Source organism: Catharus ustulatus, chromosome 6 (genome assembly GCF_009819885.2).
Source record: "Catharus ustulatus isolate bCatUst1 chromosome 6, bCatUst1.pri.v2, whole genome shotgun sequence".
NCBI lineage: Eukaryota > Metazoa > Chordata > Aves > Passeriformes > Turdidae > Catharus > Catharus ustulatus.
The window spans coordinates 35,423,676-35,443,870 of NC_046226.1; the positions used below are offsets into that span (position 1 = coordinate 35,423,676).

Sequence of the window (20,195 nt, forward strand, 5' to 3'; positions counted from 1 at the left end):
GTCCTGTCTTGAAGGAAGCTTTGAAAGACCTGGAGTTCCCCTCAGCTGCACAGGTAGAGAGAGAGCAGACCTCCAGAGATGACATGTACCACACATGGCAGCATGGACGTAGCACGAGTCTGCTTCAAGTGTCATGAGGAAAATCCTGAGGACAAGGGTATAGTCAAGGCCCTCCTTCAGAATTCTTTGTGTAAGCCTTCCTTTGGGCCCCCAGCCTGGGGGACACTGTCCCATTAGGAAGTTATCTGTTCTTTCCTTCAAGATGAGTAGGAAAAAAAAAACTTCCATAAGTAAAGCCCACATCAATAAATTAGGAAAGAGGATAGAGAAAAAGACTGGCTCATAAAGCTCACCTAACCTAATCCTTACACTCGTATCAGCTTCTGCCAGCAAAAGAACAGATGAAGTTTACTTACCATTTAGACAATCTACCATGCTGAAAAAATAGACATATTTTTTTTTAAAAAATCATTGCCATACTCTATCAAAATGCATCCACTAAACACACAAAGAGTCCAAAAATCAGGGGATTGCCAAGAGCTACTGAAAACTCATAACCATGGGGGGAAGTTGCCCCTGTACCAAACTCCATTCACTACTTTTGTTATTGATCTAGCAGAAGGCAAAACCAGTACTGCTAAAGATAGTGGACTGGTAAATAATACAGCAGCCAAGGCAGAGAGACAGTAATCTTGGCAGGTCAGTGCACAGCCAATGCAAACAGCAGGTGCAGTCATTCAACAAAATGCAAAGTCAGACACCTTCCCTCACACCAGGCAGTTCACATTGAGTATGGAGAAGGATTTAGAAGTGGGAATATACAGGCAGTCAACACTTGTTTCTAGTGTCACACTATGACCAAATGGAATCACTCTTTTGACCAACAAAGAGAAAGTACCCCTCATGGGGTAATGGTGGTTTTTTACAGACTCCTTAAGACACTTGAGATAGCAAAATGGCAAAGCTGTATGCCACTCCTAAGAGACTTTAAAAGCTAGTTAAAAAAAGCAATCTCTTGGGTTAGCTTAAATGTGCTTCGTACTTATCCATATCTCAACAAAAAAAAAAAAAGTTTGCAGACAAAGATGGTATTAGAAACTCCTAGTGTGGGGCATTGGCAGGGTCAATAGTGGGACTCACACATGGTTGGGGTATCTGGATTTTACAAAGCAATACAGAAGCTGGAAAAAGGTACATAAAACCACAGAAACTACTAAAAGAGAGAAAGTATCCTACATGTAGAATCTGAAAGGGCTCAGTTGGCTTCATTTCTTAAAAATTATGTGAGAGGTAAGGCAATTACAATACCTAAATCTCTTCAAAGGGAAGGACTATCAGTTATTAGAGGCCTCTTTAATCTAGCACTGAATAACCTAACAAACCAGTTGCTGGAACCTAAAGGCAAACTGAAAGCAAGACACCTCTTCCTCCCACACACTCCTTTCTAGTTTGTGTTAATTAAAAAGTGCCAGAAGTAGTGCATCTACCAATCTTCAGATCAAGTCTGGCTGCTATTTCTCACTGTTATGCCCAAGTAAAATATATACTATTAGCACATACAATTCTGAAAGCTGACACACAAATGCCTAGAATATACAGAAAGTCACACTAGACAGATTTGTCCTTAAATTACGGACCTGAAAATCCATTTTTCAGCAGATCAGCACATTCACAATACATTTGAGGGGATGGATGTGAATGGGAGAGAAACATGGGTATTTAAGAGTTTCAGCAGCCCTCAGTGTTAATGGCAAATGAGCTCTTAAACAACAAAAAAACCCCATAAACTAGTTAGGATGTTTTTTGTTGGTCTTCAGGATTTCAACTTACCTTTTTTAAAAAACCCAGAGATTTAAGTTGTAACAAAAGGTAACACTCTCTCTGATCACTTGTATTTAAAGTTGTCCTCACCAGATTTTTTTAAAATTTGCATCTTCTACAATGATAGAAAATGTATATACAGTATCTAGTGCAAAGATGAAACTCAAGATTTCAGAAACCACATGGTAGAAAATACTTTAGAAAACATAGAAAGGTTGGGTGAGACAGTCCAGCTGCTGAAAGAAAGTAGTATGAGCCAGAGTTCACAGGAGAGGTTGGGGCTTAGCTATTTTGCACTTGGGTTTTGTCAATAAATGGGACAAGAAGTGGCTGGGGATTGGAAAAGGAATTGATTGGTACCAGGCAGGTACACAAAGGTGTTACTCACTTTTAGACTGGATGGTTTAAATCCTGAGTAAAAACTACTACCCAGACTTCTGAAAAAGCTACTCAGTGGCAATTCAGTAATTGTGAACACTATGCACCAGAAGGGCCTTTTCTTTTTTAATAAGCCATGTCTATTATCCTAGCGTTGGATATAACCCTCCCCCTCCTTAATAAGCTGCCTGCAATATAGATGGCAACAGTATCAAAGTCCCAAAGCTGAAGGGTTAAACAAACAAACAAAAAATGCCAAAGCTTTTGCTTTCTCTTACTTCAATGGGAAATGACCAGAACTAACCATTACCTTTCACAAATTCTCATCCTCCTAGCCTGTTCCACATACTCCTTCTCATCACAGAAACTCAACTCAGGCAAAGGCTAACAAGACAGGCCATTTTCTTAATGCCTGCATCTTTATTCTGACGGCTGTATCAATTTCTAATCATCCATCTTAACACACACATGTGCTGCACATGGACACCACAGCCAAATATTCGGAGCAGGTCACAAACAAGCTGGTTCATGCTGTATCTGCAAAGATCTGTCCACACAGCAGCCCTTCTGCTATCTGGCACTACTGGTTTGCAGGCCAAGCCAAGTCACTGCATGCCCTAGCCCAGGTCAGTCAATACCAATATTGCTCCCAAAGTCCCCTAAGAACATGGAGCAAAATTCCTCCTGTTTCCTCCTTCCCTTACACTAGAGCAGCCTATAGGCCAAAGCAAGATTTCACGTGATCCAAGTGCTCTGAAACTCCAAGGTGATTTAGTAATGCCATATTCAACAGCATTACCACGTTTATCTCCAGCAGACAGCAGGAACACAGCCCTGAGCAAACACAACAATTTCAAATACATCAGCAATGTCCTATGAGAGTAATAGAGAATAGAGATAAGTAAAGCACCAAGACACCAGTTTTTCTTTGAAAACATATATTGCATATGTGATCTCCTTTTTGGCATCATACAGATCAGACCATGCATTTTGCTTTTCTTTCACAAAAACAACAAAACACATTGATTTATTGGAGACAAGAGAAACAGGTCTTACCCACAGAGCTCCTATCAGCTAGGGCATTTAAAGCTACTCAAATCACAGTGAGGAGATGAGACCCTGCAGGTAAATTCAGCCATATACTTTCCAGAGGAGGGTCTCTTCCCCTCTGGTTTTACCTGCTAAGCTTTACTCTGGCTTAAAGCTGACAGCCTATCTCCTGAACATCACATAACTCTTCACAAACAAGCAAAAGCCAGGACAATCCCAGCCTGCTCTCAGCTTCTCCCTTTCAATAATCATTAAGATTCTCCTGATTGCAGGGAACAAGTTGGCTGCTACAGAAAACTTTAGCTGAAGTATTCCTGTGCAAAAAATAACCTCCAAAACCTCTAACCTGAGAAATGCAGGTTTCAACCCACTTGATGAATGGAGAAACTATTGCTTCACTACTAATTTAAAGACTCTTCTGCAGCTTCAGCATGCCCAAATCTCTTGCACCACTTATCCTTACGATTCAGTTGTCTGCTTGTCTCTCTCCAGTATGCTAGTATTTTGTGGAAAGCTTTCTCTTACAACCCTGACCCAAAAATGAGCAATCATTTTGACAATCAAAATCTTCCAGCAGCAGGCTACCTTCTATCTTTCCACAACTGGCAAAATACCTCAGCAATACTGCATGTTGCTGTTAAATCAGCAGCTACACTGAAGATTTCACCTGCGAAACCACAGATCAGATTTTACACATTTAAGGCATTTATTTAGCAACAACCAACAAAACGTCAATGGGAAAAATAATATACCCTCTGCATTGCTTGTTTTTATTCATGGTTTGGACAGAATTCATTAGAGTCAAGAAAAAATTCTGTGGAAACAAGGCAAAGCATCTAGAAAATGTTTTTGATTTAAAACCATCCCAACTCCCACTCCCTTTAACCAAAAGTTAATTCATAAAATGTGGACTAGATGAGTGGGTTTGAAAGTTCATGGTGCAAAATAGAGGAGGATGGCAAAACCTCCTCAGATTTGTCAAAAAATACAGCTATCCCACTCTTTTACATAAACAGTCCTCTCCCTTCCCTTTTTTCTCTCTGCTTCTATTCACCCTGCAAGAAAATCAATGTATACGAACATCAGCAGCAACTTTGATGATAGGCAATGATCCTTTTTGGCATCAGTCTGTGACAAGATTGTTGATTCTCTATCTTTAAATTACATCATAGCTGTGTAAAATACGCAGTGATATCCCAGACGTGAACTCTTCACATCCGCTGTCGATACCTCAGCAAGATCCAGACTGCTGTCGCAGCAAGCGCCAGGCCCGGCACAAGAATGGCTGCCAGAGGAAGCCCACCCGAGTCTCCCTCTCCTTGATGACTCACAGGGCCATTCTGTGGCTGCAACTACAAGGAAAAAAAAATATTTATGTCAGAACCCATAATAAGAGAGCCCCCAGCTCTGTGTATGGACTAGGTTCAAATTAGTTTCCCCAGTTAACTGCAGACTCCACACATATGAGGGTTAAAACAGCTTAGGATGGACTGAATTTAAATGCAGGGTGCCCAGTCACTACCAGGCACCTTCATGTTTTCCTGCCACTTTCCAAACTAGGACTCAAGTGGAGCAGGACACCTCATACATCAAAAGAAATGACACACACATACCCAGTCACCACTTGATGCACCTGCCACCACACTATTTCCTGCTCTCTGTACCAGAAAAAAAGACATCAATAATTCTCTCTGGTTTTCCTACCTGCCTTATACACTGGTCCAGAAGACTTACTCCTTTGTTAAGGGAGTTAGAAAAGGGATCTCAAGCCACCTCTCCCCACCAACATGCTTTGGGTAGATCACTATTTCTTTTGTCAATTTCCACGCTAGCTGGGGATTAAGGGTTCATCTCTTTTTTTCATCTAAAATGGTGCCAGTACATTTAAACTATGGTAGGCCATATTTCCTATTACTGTAGAATCATTTATGCTGGAAAGGCCTCTAAGATACCAAATCCAACCATTAACCCAGCACTGCCAAGTTTGCCATAAAACTAAGCACAACATCTGCCCATTTTTTAAATGCCTTCAGGGATGGTGACTCAACCACTTCCCTCAGCAGCCTGTTCCACTGCTTGACAACCTTTTCAGTGAAGAAATTCCTAACACCCAATCTAAACTTCCCCTGCTGCAACATGAGGATGTCTCCATTTGTCACTGGTTGCCTGGGAGAAGAGGCCAACCCACACCTGGCTACAGCCTCCTCTCAGGTAGCTGTGGAATGTGGTAAGGTCTTCCCTAAGCCTCCTCTTCTCCAGGCTAAACATCCCCAGCTCCTGCTCATCAGACTTGTGCTCCAGACCCTTTACATACTTTATTACCCTTCTCCGGACATGTTCCAGCACCTCAATGTCTGTCTTGCAGCACTGGGCTGCACACACATTTCATCACTAACATGACTGATAGCCTCTGAAACAAAAGGAGTTCTGTCTCCAGTAAGATTTTGGCCACTAAATAAAATTGAGCAACTTAAGATTCTGTCTTCACACACAAACCTTTACCTCTGAGAAAGGAGATCAGTGAGCAAACACAACATACTCCAGCAAAACAAAGACATGGGGACATCTCCAAACTCACCTTTTCATTGATAAACAGGTCACATGGGTTACAAAGTAATACAGACACAATTACAGCTGAGGCAATGAGAAAGCCACAGGTCAAACAAAATGTTTATATGCATGTATCACACTGAGCACGTGGACAAAGTACTCTTCTTCCTCCTGAAATAGGCACCAATCATAGAAACCAGCCTAAACTGAGCCAGAAATAACCCTAAGAAACAGGTAAAACATACCCTGCGCTGAATTTTCAAAGACACATGATAGCCTGCATTCCTGAACAGTTCCACAGCATCCCTGTGCCGCAAATCCTTCAAGTCTTTGCCATTGATCTAGAAAAAGGGAAAAGGAGAGCCAGATACTGAAGGTAAAAAAAGCAAATTTTTAAGGATGCAGGCTAACATAGGAAGGATAAGACATAAAAATCTTCACGTTTCACAAAATTCTGCATTTGGGGTATGACACTATAATAATAAAGATCCTAATTAATTAATTAATCAATATTATGATGTATTTTATATGTTGAGACAGAACATGAGAAACTCCAAGGAAAAACAGAGAGGTACTGAAAAAACTACCTAGAAGCAAAATAAGAACAAAAGACCACAGTTGTGTCAATAGTAGCTTCTGATGCTGTTGCTTTACTGGAAACAAATCAAAGGTGTGATTCTGAAAGCTAATGAACATAAAAGAGCAGCTACAGCAAAATTATTGTTTTGAGTCGCTTCCCTTGTTTCCTCTACTGGTGCACCTTTGAAACCTCTCTATTTGAGAGACTGTTGTAAACACACTTTTATAGGCACATTGATGTAGGAAAACCAACAAAAAAATTCACTCGCATACTTATTAGCATCCCCTTGCAAGTGTTAGGATTTTTCTTAATTTAAAGTAATATATAACAGCACAGGATTTTATAACCCACTTGATTTCATTCACTGAGTGAATTGATCCTAATTTTTCATTTTCATCCCCATTACCCCCAGTTGTATCCCCTAAGATCACATCCAGTACCTCCCTTCTCTTTATATTTAGACAGCCCAAACACAAGTACGTAAATATTAAACTGTTAAGGAAAAAGAAAATATTCTCTGTTTAACTTAATGTCACTTTCTGGATCAATAATAGGTCCAATTAGTGCAAGGAAGTCAACAGAGGCTAAAAAGATCACACGTGGAACATGATAAGCAAGTGTAACATAAAATTAGGGAGTACAAAAAGGTCGTGCATCATACTAGGAGAGGCTACTTCTTCACCCAACACTTTGTAAATCTTGTTTCTTGCATGACTGCCAGCTATATGAAGAACCAGTGGGTGTGAACATCAGACACTTGAAAACAATTTTCAAAAAGAAGAAGCAGCCTATGCTATTCTCGAGGAGCTGAAACAAAGAGAAGAATATTACGGCCTAGAAGTTTTATAGTCTAAAAATCCCCCTATGCAAAAGGATCAGAAATCATAGATTACCAGTCAAAAAATGGAAACTGAAGAGGTGGAAGATCTTTATTTACATGTGTGTAAATGATAATCCATTGTGAGCAGGAGAAGGTTTGATTCTAAACCTTAAGGAGGCAAGTCACAGAGGAAACACAAGCACAGTGCACAGAGCACTTCTGTGGCAAATCAAGAAGGCAGAAGAGATAAGCCCATATAGAGGCACCCACCTCCCTAGTGCTCAGAGCTCTCCCCAGATCCCCAAGACAACTCCTCCATGGGAGTTTGTTTGGGACCATCTAATTCATTCACCACATCCTTCCCCTTTATGCACTGATGGAAAACCCGCCTCTCACATCACGTCACTGATGAAGAGCACAGAAGAAAGGGCTTACCGCTAAAATTTTATCTCCTTCTTGTAATCGGCCATCACGGTAAGCTGCCCCATCCTTTTTGATCCAGCTGACATAGATGCTGTTGTCATTGGCAACGTACTGCTGATCTGTCCCACCAACAATATTGAAGCCCAACCCTAAGGTAAGCCAAAGAGAAAGCTGATGAGAAAAAGCTCAAAGGTTCAAACATTCTTGCTGTTTTGCTCGTTGGGGACTCCACCCTCCCACATTGTCTTGCTGTCTCCACCATACAAAAACTCACAGCACGCAAATCTGCATCATCCCTTCTAACCACCTTTCCATTGTCTAGAAAAGCTATTCTAATGAAACTGGTCTTGAAGGCAGAGGAGAGACACTAAATGCCTGAGGACCCCAAAGGCTTCATTACACAAAACATCTGTGAGCCATTTCAGGTGGGTGCTGGGGAATACTGACGGGCACGACATCATTTCTGAGATGCCAATACAGCCCTCAGCAGGAATACACTTCTTCAGAATAACATGAAAGAAAATGAAAGTATGCTGCATTTCACATGAGGTTATAGTAAATCACTATCTTTGAGCTGCAAGAAATCACCTCTGACTAGCGTTTTGTGAGCTGGGAAACACAGTAAGGAAAGGTGAGGAGCATTAGACACTGTCTACTGATGAGGAAACAGGCAACGAGAACGGTGCTATCAGCTTGAGGGCACCTGAAGCTCAAGAAGGCTCCCCTTCCATGTCTCAGGAGCTGAAGTAGTGTGCTTTGCCTTCAGGAATGAGGCTACATGAAGCCACTTAATTGTATACGATCACTTTGTTCTGTTTCATGAATTCAAACGCGATAGGAAATAAAGACAAGGTTTGCAGATTCAATGCAAAACAAAAAGGAATACAACCTGCATCTATTAGAACCGATGTCCACTTCACATTTTTGCCATTTTGTATTACTCTTTAAAGGAAGCCTCAGTTACAGATATCTGGATCCAACTTTGGATTAAAGTTAAGACTTCTTGTTTCATTGAAACCAAGAAGAACAAATTAATAATAAACAATAATAACAATAAATAAAAATGCATGACAAGGGACAGGAAAGATTCCCAAGAGGATTGCAATGAAAAAAGAAAGAAAAGCCAAAGAAAAAGAAAAAAAATCCAATACATAATCAAAGTAAAAGGAAAAAAACCCAAGTTTTGGGGTTTTTTTCTGACATAAACCAGTCATCCAAAAGCTATTGTCAAGAACAGCTGAGGGCAAGTTCCGCCCACGTGCAGCCAGACTGATTTATTTGTTTTTGTTTTCTTTCTTATTTTCTCTCTAAGGTGGGACTGGAAACCTTGGGAAGGAGAGTTTCAAATGAAAGTAAAACCACTTTATGCCTGCTGGGAAGCAGCATTTTAAATGAGTCACAGGAGATCAAAGCATTTACAAAATGAGTCATGGTTTTTAAGTGTGTATCTACAGCTGGGAAGTAAAGAAATATTAGCAGCAATTTTGCCATACCTTTTCTTCCCTTCCCAGCAGCTTCAGACAAGTGAGGAAAAAATGAAAGCGAGAAAAAATTGAAGTTGAAAATTTCAACTAGAATAATATTTATTCCAAGAAGGGCCAGTTGTGCACAGTAATACACCTTTCAATAGAAAATAAAAAGAAAAAAAAAATCCACACTGCTAAAAATTAATTGCCATAAAGGCAATAACTTAGGAAAGGGGGAAATCAGTACTACAGAAAGTATGAGGTTTAATCAACACTTATTAAAAAGCCAGAAAGAAGGAGTCAGGATCTCAGAACACATTGATTTTCTCTGATATATAAAACCCCTAAAATAGGTGTATATGTGTATTAAAAATAGTATACATTTTGCAACTTTTTACCCACAAGTCACAGCTTTCATCAGCAGGGGCAGATCTTCGTGACAAAGAGGCAGCAGTTAGTGCTAGACCAAGTATTACAGGGCTTTTTCACTGTGTCTTTCCTTTCCAGCACTCAGACTTCCACTCTGCCTAAAAATATCTCCCCTATCAATCCTCGAGCTCTTTGCTATTCTCTCCCTTCCAGTTCATGCAGCCACAGAAAGAGACATAGCACAGCTGGAAGAAAAGGAGAAAAGGGAGAGAGCACATAGCACTAAATCTCTTGTCTATGAGGGACCAGAGCAGAACGGCAGAGCTTTAAAAGCAGGCTCTGGGCTAAACTTCTGACTCTCCCTGAGGCTGCAGACCTCCCTGTGCCTCACTTACCCTCCCTGAACTAAAGAAGTCCCTCAAAAACACCTTAAAAAAAATCAGGACCGGCAGGATTAGGAAATGAGAGACTGAATACAAGAAAATTTGAAAAAGACAAATATACACTGTCCTGCCACCAGAAATACAGTCACAACCAATGCAAGCTTTTGCCAGAGATGTTTAGCATCAAACCTATTTTAAAAGTTGCAGTCAAAACTCCAATTCAATAGATTACAGTATCCAATTGTACTTCACAGATAAGTGTTTTGTTCCTTCCACAGAAACGAGTAATAATTCGCATGGCAAGTACATCAAGGCTGTAAGGGGCTGTAGGACCTTCAAATCAAGTAACATAGTTAGAAACCTAAAAAATCTGAAGATGCACAGTCCAACTCAATGGACTGGACAAATGCTGCTCATGGTAATTGAGACTGAAATTACAGTGGTCTCATTCAAGACCATTCTCAACTCTGCCCTTTAACATTCCCTTACACATTCCTTAAAATTTTAGCTCCCCAGATGTATGGAAACAGCCTTCCCATTTGAATCAGCTTCATTCGGCAGAGTTTTCCCTGACAAGCACAGTTTCATTAGCTTAAGCTCAAGGCTATGCAGGTAGGGCAACACAGCTTTCAAACCAGAGGCCAATCTGCTGAGCAGAGGAGGCAAGGGCTGCTCCCTGGGCTCACATCCTCTGGCTTCTGATCCACCAGCACGAGGGCCAGGACCAACAGCAGCCCGGCACGGGACCTACCTCCACCCCAGAAAAAGGAAACACACACACCAACAAGGTGGTGCTGGGGTCTCTGGGAGCCCCTGGAGTAAGGCTGGCCAGCAGCTGCACCCAGCAGGTGTGCACAACAGAAGGGCTGCCACGTTTCCCTTCCTACTCGTTTTAATTAAAGAGAAAGCCTCACACAGCAAAGTACAAGTCTAGCTCCAAAAGCCCTTCTGGAGTCTGCCATTCTCTACAGCCAGGATTTTGCCCCAGAGCTGCACATTTCGGGCCAGCTTGCCCCACTTCCGAAAGTGTGATTTGAATGGCACCATAAATCCTGTAAAAATGTAAGGTTTTCATGAGCGCACCTGCTGCTGAGACATGAAAAGCAAAGCCAAAAATGCCCCAAGAACTGCCCTGCTCCCTTTTCTTTCCAGCCTACGGTGCACAGCGAACGCCAAGCTGACAGTACAGGGGACGGCCACTTGGGCACATGATTTCCAAATGGCCCCTGACTCAGGGTATCCAACGCGGCTGGGTGCTCAGCGGCTGCCGCCTCGCTTGCAAGCAACAGCTCCACCGGAGATGGCAACTCCCTGGGAAAACCAGAGGCGAGTTGTCCGTAGGGACAGCCTGTATGGAGCTCCCGCAGAGGAAGGACCCTCGCCCAGCCAGCTCTCCCTCACGGAGGGCACGAGCTTTTCCCGCACGTAACCGCCACGGCTATTTCCAGGGAGAGGCCCCTGGGCCCGGCACCTCTGGGCACTGCGCTCCGTCCTCGCCGCCGGGACCCTTCCTGCGCCGCCCCGGTGTCCGCCACGGCCGCCCCGCCGGCCGCCGCCACCCCGCGCTTCCGCTCCGGCCTCCCCGGGGGCTGCGCGGGCCTCGGCGCGGCTGCCTCGGCGTGGAGAGGCCGCCCCCGCCTTACCTGAGGGTCTGCGGGTGAGGCTGATGGTCTCCTCGGCGTAGCCGCCGCCCGCCACGCTGCCGTTCATGCTGCGGCCTGATGGAGAACTCGGCTGCCGGGGCTGCCGCTCTCGCCTCCTCGGCCGCCGCCGGGCCGCGCCGCGGAGCCCTGGGAGTTGTAGTCCCCGCGGGACGGGGCTGCTCCCACCGGCGCTCACCGCCGAGGCGGAAGAGCAGCGGGCCCAGGGCAACGCAGCACAGCGTCCTCCTGCCCCCGCACCTCCCCTGGCCCCGGCGGCAGCAGGGCCTGGCCCTGCCCTGCTCCCCAGGCTGGAGCTGGTTTCCTTAGGAAGGTTAAGGAGTAGGCCACAGTTGTCTGGGGTAGGCGTAGGAGAGAGGAAGGGAGATGTGTGACCTGTTCCCAGCTCTTTTAACTGTCCTCACAGCAAACTGAAAAACAGATCAGACAAAAGCACAATCCAGGCAAGTAGCACAGAGAGCATCCATGCCAATCCCGAGTTATTCTGCGGTGCAATAAAGTGATCTGGATTCAGAAACACAAACGGTGTACAGAACCACTATCCCACGACTGGGGCAAGAAATACTTAAGTAGGTCCTAGGTATTAAGAAATACTTAACTAAGTAGAAGGTGTTTGGTTTGAGAATTTGAGAAATTTCCTCAGAACTCTATAGAACAGACAATTAATTACCTAGTAAAAAAGGGCAAAGTAGTTCAACTGGCTGCGTAACGGAGGAGCCACTTGAACCTGGGACTCTCTACCTCAGGGTTTATTGAACCAATAGATTAATGGGAAATAGCAAGGAAAAATGTATCCTTATCTATTTCAGCACATGCTACAAGTGTGTCAATACAGACAATAACAACAAGGAAGAATGAAGAGGCCTGAATCAGTTGAACTACCTGACTGCTTGGCACTATGAGGACAGCCACATCTACATGCTGCAGAAACTTCTCTGATGAAAATGAGGACCAACTTATCTGTCTTCAATGTTACACTACCATTTTTTGTTTGGTATTGCAGTAAAAATAACAGATGTTTTTGACTCCATTCATTCCAAGATTATCTGCACTTTTGAATTCCTGAATTTTATAGGGAGAGACAACCTAGGCACTGGATCTCTGACTCCTACAACATTAATACTTAATGCTAAACTGAGTGTTAGAACACCTGCCTCAGAGGTGGGAGACAGGCATTCAAGGTCCAATTATACTTGCAGTGATGAGCAAAACCATGACTCGTGTGATAGTCACGGCTGATAGTTTTTGTTGGTGCTAAATACCATTCACCCTAAGTTCAGGACTTTTCAATGTCTCATACTCTGCCAGTGAGAAGGTGCACAAAAGCTGGGAGGGAGCACAGCCAGGAGATGTGACCTAAACTGGACAAAGGGATATTCCATACCATAGAATTTAATGTCCATTACATAAGCTGGAGAAGTTATCTGTGAGGGGGCCAAACACGTTCTGGGGCAGGTTGAGTATCAGACAGCATGTGGTGAACAATTGTACTGTGCATTGTATTGTGTATTGTGCAATTGTACTGTGTATTGTGCAATTGTACTGTACTTGTTTCACTTGGGTTCTGTTACTCTCTACTCTTTTCTATTATTATTATTTAGTTGTTTGAATTATTAAACTGTTTTTATCTCAACCCACAAGGTTTACCTTTTCTTTCTGAATCTCTTTCCCACTGTGAGGGGTGAGAGGAGAGCAAGCAAGCAGCTGCGAGGTACTTGGTAAGCTCCTTCAAGATACACAGTGTTCCTTAGCAGCAATTTAATGTATTTTAGAAATTACAATCTTGGCATAGAACAAAACCAATTTTATCTTGATCTGAGATAACTGCTATATTAAGCGTTTTTAAAAGTTTTCTTTAGCAAGGAAGAGATTTCAAACAAGAAACATGGGTATATTGTAATTTAGTCCTAGGCAGCTCCAGGCTTCATCTATCCCAACTGGCCTGCCACATTAACAGCTAAATAAGACTTAATACCCTCACTGCACTGGCACAGGCCATTTCACAGAATCAGAGAATGGTTTGGTTTGGAAGGGACATTTAAGATCATCTAGTTCCAAAACCCCTACGATGGGGTTCCACTAGTCTAGGTTGTGTCTTCTTATTTCCTCCAGCACTATTTCACATACTACAGTGACCCACATCTCTTGGGAGATTGGTGCAGCAACATTTGTAAATTGCCTCTTCATGTACAAGTGACTTGCATATTAACCAAGTTCTCTCATCCATTTAAAGCATTTTAAAATGCAGATACAACCAGGTGGGGAAAAAAAAAAAGGGAAACCAGAAAGATGAGGACTGAACTTAGACTTGCACCTTCATAGCACCTTCAGAGAAGTAGGACATTTCTAACAAACCACTAGAAACATCAAGTTTTTCATTACTGTGTTGAAATCAAAAACAAAAATATTTTCAAGGAGAAAACCTCAGAAAGGGAACTCATACATTTTATAAAACACAGACTAGGTTTGTTGAGATACGTTTGTCTTGCTCATATGGCCAAAGAAGAAATGGGAGAAAAGCATACAGAAATACTCCTATCCAAAGCTCACTGAAACATCCTCCCAATTAAGTCCTGTTTTTTCAGATCAATCTTTAAGCATAGAGAAAAACAGAAACTACAGCATTTTATTATTTTATCTTTCCCAAAACTGCATTTGCAAGTAAGCTTTCTAGCCTAAATTGTGCTTTCATGTACACTTCTGTCTCTTCACTATGCAGGTCTGTAAACATTAACTCCCTGACTCTGGTGTTTCTCTCTCAGCATAGATCTATACTTGGCAATTTATAATATACTATTGATCAACAATGGCAGGCCATCAAGGTGGGGACCTGGAACTTCTGCCACTCTTTTTGTATTTAAAAAGCAAAATTTAAAAAATCTTAGTAGGTACTAGTTGTGCAAAAATAGCTTTTTATCTCCATCTTTCAATTAATCCACATCTCCCTTGTCTGTCTCCTATCCCTTGTTTGCAATACCTGAATTACAATTGTTATTTCTCAGAGGACACCCCTCCCACTCCCTCAACCCCCCGAAGGAGGTCTCTGGTTATGAGGAATAAATCTGTGGTGTTAGTCAAGGGGCAGTTACCTTGCCTTTTGACACAAATGCAGGATTAAGTTTTCATCATCTAATCAAAACCATCCATGTTCTATCACAACAATAAGCACAGCCTAAACAAACAATATGTTACCTCATTTCTGCAGACAGCATAGTAACTATTTAAGGACCCTTTTGCTCTAGACAAAAAGTTGTGAAAAACTGTGAATCACATGCTTTGTATTTCACATCCCATCATAATGTAGTCGTCCCTTTTGGATACAGGACACAAAAAAATACACATATAAAATTACAGGAAAATGCATATTCTAAAAAAATTATATATTTGGGAGGCAGCAAGAGTTACTGTCATATTTTGTAGAGTCACCAACATCTTTCTTCCCAAATGTTTGCAAGTGTTGAGGTACTTATCCTGCCTTTACAGAATGTTTGCTAGAAGTGTGCTCTTTGCTTTCTAAATACAAATAATTCCTTTGTTAGCAGACAAGTGCATTATAGCCCTTTATCCTGAAACACCTTTTAAAAAAAAGTTTTTACTGTGATCTGGACTATAGACTCCTCTTCATGCTGATTGGACAGAATAGTCTAGTTACTTCTATAATATAAATAATTACAATAAAACTTATTGAATGGTATTTCCATGTCCCTAATATTTTTCAGAAGTTAGACATATTTTATATTTTGTTAAAAAATGCGAAATTACTTAACTGTGAGGACACATTCATTTATAGTTGAAGAAAGACTCACAGAGTAAGCCAAGAGAAACGCCCTGAGATAGTCAGATAAAGCATCTATCAAATATTGCAGGAATTCTAGGTAGCAGAGACTTGCAGAATAATTTCAAATACTTTAGAAATTCAGTTAACTTGGGGAACCCCACTGACAGCTCCTCTTAGCAACAATAAAATATACAGGACTTCCCAGAAGCAGCCACCAGTCAAGACACTGGAAAATTTCCAGAAAATAAAAAACAATTTCTTCTTCTGAAATGCCAGATTTGGTGTTGCTACACTGTTGACATATATATTACAGTTCAGAAATGCAATTCTTACTGGTTGTGATCTGGATAATCCTTCTCTACTCTTCCACAAAAGGAAGTCCCTAGTCCCTATGGTCTACTTCCCTCCTGAAGGGCTGCTCCCTGTAAACAGCTGGAAGCACTCGTGAAACAGACACCTGTATCTCACTGCAATACCTATTCATTGCCAGTCTGTGTGTCACAGATGTGAATTAAATCACAGCGACACAGAATGGTTTGCCTGGAAGAAATCCAGTGGAGACTGCAAGTGCAATTTTTTCTCTTTGGTTGTTAATGAATGACAGAAGATGTTCACAAACATCTCTCTCACTGCATTGAAGAAAACATTAGGTGAAGGAGGAAACTGAAGCAAGTAATTTATCTATCACCTATCTATCACCTGTTTTAAGAAGTTTGCATTTTTAAACTGTCGATATGAAGCATAAACACAATACCTGCAGATTATTTAATTACATGGGTTTAAGAGCTCAGGGTACAAAGAAGAGCATGCCTTACTGCCTGCATTTATTAACTTAAAAGAAAACAGACAGAGATAACATTTACTCTGCATTTAATGATATCACACAAGATTAGAGCTGTTCAGAACCTGTTTAATTATTCTGATGAGTTATCAGGTGGCTCTGCTAAAGGGAGATTTCCTCAACAGCATCCAAATCTACCGTTTTTGATTTCTGGTGAATTTTGACTTACCAGCAGGTGAGTTTCGTTTAGGAACATCTGGTTTTTTCCGTCTTTGAAACAACTCAAATATTCTATGAAATCGGGCCTTTTTGTTCGTAAGCCATCCCTCTATTTTCCGCCTATAACGGATGGAAAGAGCTACTCCAATGATACACATAAAAAAAAAGCTAAATAGTATTAGTCTTACTTTTGCTCTCTGAGACATCTTCCTGGCTGGAGGGGGTCCACTGTCAATGCTACCTCCAAATCCTTCCAATTTACAATATGGAGGAGCCCAGCCATACTCACAGTGACAGTTCTTACGATTGTTACACACTCCTCTGCCATGACACTTCGTCATATTGCAGTCATAGTTCAGCACTAATACACTCCTACACGTCCTGTTGATGCAAAGCATATCACTACCACATGGTGTGCCATCTTCCACAGCTCCCACATCTGCTCTTGGCATCCCCACGTGATAGTCGAGACCCCAGCATTTTTTATCTTGAACAGGAGTTTGGACTAGCGTTACATGGTTCTGCAAGAAAGGCATTTTGACTATGTTTTCACACTGAATCCTACCACATAAGACATTCTTAGTACTGCATTTTGTAAAATAGACATTGTTAAGAATACCACAATTCCCAAACCGGTCACCTTGAGTATTCACTGCTTTGAAGCAATCTAAAGAAGCAACCCTGGCTTGTTTGCCAAAGAGATTCTGGCACTGTTCACTGTGGGAAGAGCATTTTCCTTTATAGCAATAAACACCATCTTTGCAAGGGGTTCCATCTTGTTTGTATACATCCAGTGGGCAGTGAGGGGAAAGCCCATTGCAATACTCTGGCAGGTCACAGCTGCCAGTACTTGCTCTGCAGAGTGTTCCTGCTTGAAGGAACTGACAGTTCTTGCAGCATTTTCCAAATGCACAGACTGAACCTGCAGTAAATGTACAGTTTGCGTGGCAACAAGGATCCCTTCTGCAGTTTGCTGGTGAACCACAGTCACATTGCTCTCCACTTTCTACTACCTTATTCCCACAGTATTCCCGTTTCCCAGTGTAGAAAGTGCCAGGTTCTGGGGGTTTACGAAGGCACGGAGCGCCATTTACAACCAGCTGAAAGTACTCTTTGTAACTGCAGTCACTGAACGCATCTGTGTCGGCATTGTTTTCATACATAATGCATGTCTTGCGTTTGCAATAACAACCCGGTTTATCATGGAGCATCCCAAGATTATGACCCAGCTCATGGACAAACGTGACAAAAACTCCAGACAACTTTGTCTCAGTGAAGGAAATAACAGCAGCTGCCCAGTGGCTATCACACACTGTCCCTATATATGCCAATCCCAGGGAGCCTCCAAACCACTGTAACGCAAATAAGTGAGCAACATCGTGGTGCAGCCGACCCAGCAGGTTTGCCTTTCTCCAATCGTTAAACTGAGTAAGTACACTGGGAAGAGAGTTAGTAATATTTATAAAGTTACTTTCAGTCCAGATCTCCAGTCCTATAAGAAACAGCCGGAGAGAAAGCTGCTTGTACATAACATCTCCAACATTGATGACATGCATGACGTCCTTCAAGACTTCGGATTTGTTCCTGCCTGACCTCACAAACCGTACATGGTCCACGACCACTACTATCTTCACATATCTGATGTGTGTCCACCAGTCCTTCAGCTTTTCGTTCTCTTCCTCTGCCTTGGGAGCCTTGAACCAGGGCAGCACAGCCTTTTGCTGCTGCAGCACCTCCGGCGTCAGTCCGCAGCCCTGTCCCTCGGGGCTGTTTGCCTCTTCCATGCGGTGGAGTATGTGCCGAAAAGCCGGATCATTGGGGACGGGCTCGATCTGGTAGGTATCATCCTCCACCCAGAGCATGCCGTGGAGGCCCGTGCCGCAGGTACTGAGGGCCACCAGGGAACCGGGGCTCCCCAGCACGTGGCCCTGGTAGAAGCAGTTGTCCCGCACGAAGGGGTGTTCCTCCTGGCGGGTCCCGTCCCGGCCGTAGGTGACCAGGGTGAAAGGACGGGAGACCAGGCCCCTCCTGGACTGCAGGCGCAGCACCCGCGGCCGCCCCGCCACGTTCAGCCAGTAGGAAAGGGCCGGGGCGTCGTCGCCGGCCCGGGGGCTCAGCTGCCGCGGCACCGTCACCCAGGCGGCGCGCGGCTCCGCGGGCCGGGCCCCCCGGGCCCCCGCCACGCCCACCAGCAGCAGCAGCGGCAGGAGCCCCGGCAGCGCCCCCATCGCGGCCGCCGGCGCCGGCCACCCCCGCCCGAGCGGGGATGGAACCTGGAAGGGCCCAGCCCGGGCGGAACCGCCCCGCGGCCCCAACTGCCGCCGGGCGGGCCAGGGCCGGCGGGGGAGCTGCGCCCGCTCCCCGGGAAACGGCACCTGCGGCCCAGGCGCCTCAAGACAGCCCGCGCTGCTCTTTGAGAGCTTCTCCTTAGAAGGAACCGGTAACTCAGCCTCCCGCAAACGTGTTGCCAGCTTTTAATGATCTTCATTTCAAAGTAATGGGTACTTCTCCTTCTGAGGACGGCCCCCAGTTCAGCTTTACACTCCTTGTCACAGATGTTTGTCTTGAGCAAAGGGATCATCTGGGTAGACCACAAATGGGAAAATCTGTTTTAAAATCTCAAAAGATCGGCTTTTGCTTTTTTTGCCGTTTTCATTGCAGGATAATTTGTAAGTGGACATCAGAAACAAGCTATTTCAGCCCAAGGAAAGACTTAGAGTCTGAAATTAGTAAGTGCAGAAATAGTCCCTGTGGTGACCTTAGCATGTCCCTTACTATAGCTATTACAGCATACCCCCCCCCGCCCAAGAAAAAAAGAGGGAAATTCACTTCCACTACATTTTATAATATAGATGCAAACAAATAGTACCAAGTATAAAAGCCTCAAGCCTATCTACAACACAGCTGCTACATACCTGTATCACCTTAATTACAGCAGCCATTTTCCCACATCATGTCCTTCGTAAAGAGTTGTAATTTCATAGCAATGGAAAGAGAGCACTTACAGGTACATCTACCACTTGGCGACCATCCCGATATTGCATACAGCTTCAGCAAGACACAACCATAAGTGATCTGGATTAAAACAGGATGGTAAACAGGATGTCCTGCACAACACAGCTGTGCACGCTGGTTTTTTGGCAAATAGTGCTGCAATTCAACATAGCCACAGCTATTACCTTTTGGGAGCTCTTCACAACTTTCTATTCAGCACTGCAAGCACATTTGAGATGAAATCCAACCTGCTATGGCCCTTATCTTTCTCAGCTGCAGGAGGTGTACCCTTCTGCCATCCCATATAGACCTCAGGAATCCTGCCTTTTGTCACCAACTGCCATGTGCTGACCATCACTCTGGCACAGGCAGCAACAGTTAACATTTCCAACTACAGGACACAGGCACTATGCTCCTCAGGAGGCTGGGCAAGAAAGAAAGAAGCTGGCAGAATGTTCAAAGCCTCCTTCCACTGCCTCAGGCCCCAGGATCCTGAGTGGGCTGGTACTTCACGCTGGGCACACATGGCAGGCCCAAGTAACAGCTGTGGAGGTTACCAGCTGTTGTCCAAAGGTGCTTCAGATTCTACGGTTTGGTACCCTGCTCATTCCTTGCAAGCATGGCCCGCATTAGCAGCATACACCTCGTAATACATTAGGCTCAGATTAAAGGAATGAATACAGAATGCCTGCTTCTATTATGATCCATCTAGGAAGATCTTTCTAGATATCCATCCAAACTCATGACCTATCTATTTTAGCCTTAGATTTATTTTCCTATTAGTTTAAAAATTATAGAAACCTTTTCTTGCAAAGTCTTTTATGTGCAGCTAGTTGTTGAATGCTTGTCCACTATTCAATTATCAGCTTTGCATTTCAGAAGTGTGAACTACATCAGATTATGTCTCTTGAAATAAATATAA

General features: G+C 43.4%; 2 protein-coding genes across 2 annotated transcripts; both read right to left on the reverse strand.

Annotated features, from left to right (window-relative positions):
- Positions 1-3,931: 3,931 nt before the first annotated feature.
- Positions 3,932-11,637, reverse strand: LOC116997615 (synaptojanin 2 binding protein). Its single transcript, XM_033062581.2, has 4 exons — positions 11,484-11,637; positions 7,635-7,771; positions 6,045-6,140; positions 3,932-4,601 (listed from the first exon to the last, which is right to left on the reverse strand). The coding sequence occupies exons 1-4, from the start codon at positions 11,548-11,550 to the stop codon at positions 4,461-4,463; spliced, it is 441 nt and encodes a 146-aa protein (XP_032918472.1). The 5' UTR covers positions 11,551-11,637; the 3' UTR covers positions 3,932-4,460.
- Positions 11,638-11,762: 125 nt separating this feature from the next.
- LOC116997693 (disintegrin and metalloproteinase domain-containing protein 20-like) lies at positions 11,763-18,507 on the reverse strand. Its single transcript, XM_033062770.2, has 2 exons — positions 16,290-18,507; positions 11,763-11,911 (listed from the first exon to the last, which is right to left on the reverse strand). Exons 1-2 carry the CDS (start codon positions 18,505-18,507, stop codon positions 11,892-11,894), a joined length of 2,238 nt encoding a protein of 745 aa, XP_032918661.1. The 3' UTR covers positions 11,763-11,891.
- Positions 18,508-20,195: the final 1,688 nt, after the last annotated feature.

Bases quoted from the DNA above. Each gene is read 5' to 3' on its own strand.
- LOC116997615 (XM_033062581.2), bottom strand. From the start codon at position 11,550: ATGAACGGCAGCGTGGCGGGCGGCGGCTACGCCGAGGAGACCATCAGC. The intron at 7,772-11,483 runs GTAAGGCGGGGG...GGCTTACCTTAG, and splicing joins CCTCACCCGCAGACCCTCAG to GGTTGGGCTTCAATATTGTT. The intron at 6,141-7,634 runs GTAAGCCCTTTC...CCCTTTTTCTAG, and splicing joins AAGGAGATAAAATTTTAGCG to ATCAATGGCAAAGACTTGAA.
- LOC116997693 (XM_033062770.2), bottom strand. From the start codon at position 18,507: ATGGGGGCGCTGCCGGGGCTCCTGCCGCTGCTGCTGCTGGTGGGCGTG. The intron at 11,912-16,289 runs GTAAGTCAAAAT...TCTGTTTTTCAG, and splicing joins TAAACGAAACTCACCTGCTG to TTTGCTGTGAGGACAGTTAA.